The sequence below is a fragment of the Microtus ochrogaster genome, chromosome 15 (assembly GCF_000317375.1).
Source record: "Microtus ochrogaster isolate Prairie Vole_2 chromosome 15, MicOch1.0, whole genome shotgun sequence".
In the NCBI taxonomy this organism is placed as follows: domain Eukaryota; kingdom Metazoa; phylum Chordata; class Mammalia; order Rodentia; family Cricetidae; genus Microtus; species Microtus ochrogaster.
This window is the reverse complement of record NC_022017.1, coordinates 772,660-775,589: the sequence shown is the minus strand read 5'-3', so window position 1 is coordinate 775,589 and position 2,930 is coordinate 772,660. Positions and strand designations below refer to the sequence as shown.

Below are 2,930 nucleotides of genomic sequence, written 5' to 3'. Positions count from 1 at the left end.
TTGTATTCTGTGATATTATTGGCTAATACAGTAGGAAATATTGTATTCTGTGATATTATTGGCTAATACAGAGCCTATATTTGCACTCATTTTCTTACAATTCTTACTTTTGTCTTTCATGACCTGACCTTTTGAAGAGTCCAGAAAAGTTGTTCAGAATATGTCTCAGTTTGGGTATTTCTTGTTAAAAGCTTTTGGTAGTTGTAGCACATAAGTGATATTTTGTATTTTAAAGGATAATCATTTACTTTTTCTGGAAATTAAGGAAACATTGAAAATTATTTCAGATAGCATTCTGAAATGTAAATTGATTATGCCATTCAAAACTACAAAATTAATGATGTAAAAGTATTTCTAGAACTTGTCTTAAAGAGACAAAAGTGCAAAGTTGTTTGTAATAGAGATTCAGTTAAAAGCTCAGGATATATGACTCAGCAAATATTATGCAGTTGTTTAAGATGATAATGTATGTTTAAATTAGTTGTCATTCAAAAACATCCTTTATATATTCTTTAATGTTAAGAGAAAATTACAATGCAGTTTAAGATGTAATCAGTCTCTAAAGTAGTATATTTACATAGATAAATAATATGCATATACAGAAGATTGGAATTTCTGAATGATAGGATTATGAGAGTTTTAAAAAAATTGGTGGTAGAAGGGCTGGAGAGATGGTTTAGTGGTTAAGAGTGCTATTGTTCTTTCAGAGGACCTGGGTTTGGTACGCAGCACTGTAACTTCAGTTCTAGGGGATCCAACATTCTCTCTGGCCTCCACAGACACCTGCAAACATATGGTGCACATAATACACTCAGACACACACAAACACATAAAGTGTTGTTTTTTAATGGGGGAGGGGAGATGGCTTAGTGAGTAAAGCTCATACAAACGTGAGCACCTGAGTTGGGATTCCCAGAGCCCAGGGAAAGCCCACACTCAGCACGTCTTTAATACCCACGTGTTACAGCAACACCACCACCCTTATTTAGAATTAAGCCTGTCTGTAGTTTCTAATTTTTTATGTTGAACATGTGTTATTCTTTCTTTCTTTTTTTCTTCTTTCTTTTCCTTTCTTTTTTTCTTTTTTTTTTTTTTTTTTTTTTTGAGACAAGCTCTCTGCATAGCTCTGGCTGTCCTGGAACTCTGTCTGTAGACCAGGCTGGCCTTGAACTCACAGAGATCCAACTGTCTCTGCCTCCTGAATGCTGAGATTAAAGGCGTGCCTCTTGTCAATCCTTACTTATCCTGTACTACTGGTCTGGGGCAACTGTTAATCTGCTCTCTAGAATGTGGAGTCCAGTCAGCATGTGTCTTTGCATTTTGAGATTCATCTATATTCTTCCATGTATTAAAGATCCACTGCCTGCTTTTGCTGAGAATTATTTCATTGTGCACATACAGACAGTTCGTTTGTTTCCTGCTTTCTGGGTTGCTTCCAAATTTGAACCAGTTGTATAAATTGCTACTAAAGGCCATTTAATCTTTGTAAGGATTCAGCAACAAGGGTTTAATGTTCCTGAGCTTTTTTTAATTTTAAAAATAATTAATGTACATTATACAAATGTCTGGGATATAGTGTGATCATTTGATATATGCACACAGTGTACTGTTGTCAGATTAGAATAATTAAGCAAATTAGAATAATTAAATAAAAAAGCACTACTGTTGTCTTAAACACTATCATGTCTTTGTATGAACTTTCAAATTCCTTTTTTCTTGTTCTTTAGAAAAGAATGTCAGTTTTATTTTTTTAACAAATACCAAAGTTTTAGCTGGGCGTGGTGGTGCATACTTTTAATCCTAGCACTTGGAAGGCAGAGGCAGGTTGATCTCTGTAAGTTCGAGGCCAGATGGCCTACAGAGTGAGTACAAGGACAGCCAGAGCTATGCAGAGAAACTATGTTTAAAAAAAAAAAGCCAAACTCGGGGACCTTAAGTCAGACGTTCTGTTCATGAGCATCAGTGCCTTGTGCCTGTGGCCGGTGGGACCAGCGGGTGTCCTGACGAGGGTCACAAGATGGCTTGTGAGGAGGAGGATCTCTAGAGAAGTTGTTACCCCACTTCCTGTCTTGGCAGCACAAGTAAGACAAATCACCTTGTCTTACTCATTTTCTTTCTCATATCTGCCCCCAGGATCATGTCTATGAACTTCTCAACACCATCGATGCCTGCCAGTGTCATTTTGATATCGTAAGTGTCTTTGTAATGTTTTTCTATTGTAGAAGAAAATTAAAGAAAAGGCCTAGTGTACACTGAGGCAAGGAAGGGTGGGACAGAATTGGACGAATGATTGTTTATTTGTTCCTTCTCAGGTCTACGATTCTTTTTTAAATTAAAATATGTGTTTATTATTTATTGTGTATATTTAGGTGGGAGGGTGTGTGTGTGTTCACGTGCTACAACACACATGTGGAAGTCAGTCAGTCCTCTCCCTTGCAGGGAGCTGGGCTTGGCGACAAGTGCTTTTCACCTACTGAGCCACTTTGATGTCCCTACTAGGTACTATAAATGTTTTTTTAAATGTGCTAAGGTTAAATGTTTTTAAATAGTAAGTTGATCTTCAGTGTGATTTAAATAACACAAAATTATACAGCAGTATTTTTACTTTCCTTCCTTTAATCCACCAATAGTACCTTATTTCCTAGTTTCTTTGTATCCTTCTTTGTTTATTTTTTTGTACTGGGCTTTGAAGCTAGGCCCTGTGTACTCCAGGGCCCAGAACTCTGCTACTGACTTAAATTCTTACTTCTATTTTTTTTTTTTATTGAGAAAAGGAAAAAAACAAGTTTCGGCCTCCTCCCAGCCTCCCATTTCCCTCCCACTCCTCCCACCCTTCTCTCCCTCCTCCTACCCTTCTCCCCCTCCCCCTACTCCTCTCCCCCTCCCTCTCCAGTCCAAAGAGCAGTCAGGGTTCCCTGCCCTGTGGTAAG

The 2,930-nt window shown here is 37.6% G+C and overlaps 1 protein-coding gene across 2 annotated transcripts in view; it reads left to right on the top strand.

Moving 5' to 3' along the window:
• Nckap1l (NCK associated protein 1 like) overlaps positions 1-2,930 on the top strand; it is a 44,091-nt gene that overhangs the window by 5,005 nt on the left and 36,156 nt on the right. For both annotated transcript variants that reach the window (XM_026782789.1, XM_005353773.3), the window contains exon 4: positions 2,134-2,190. In XM_026782789.1, coding sequence (XP_026638590.1) covers positions 2,134-2,190 — 57 coding nt within the window. The remainder of the gene's footprint in view (positions 1-2,133; positions 2,191-2,930) is intronic.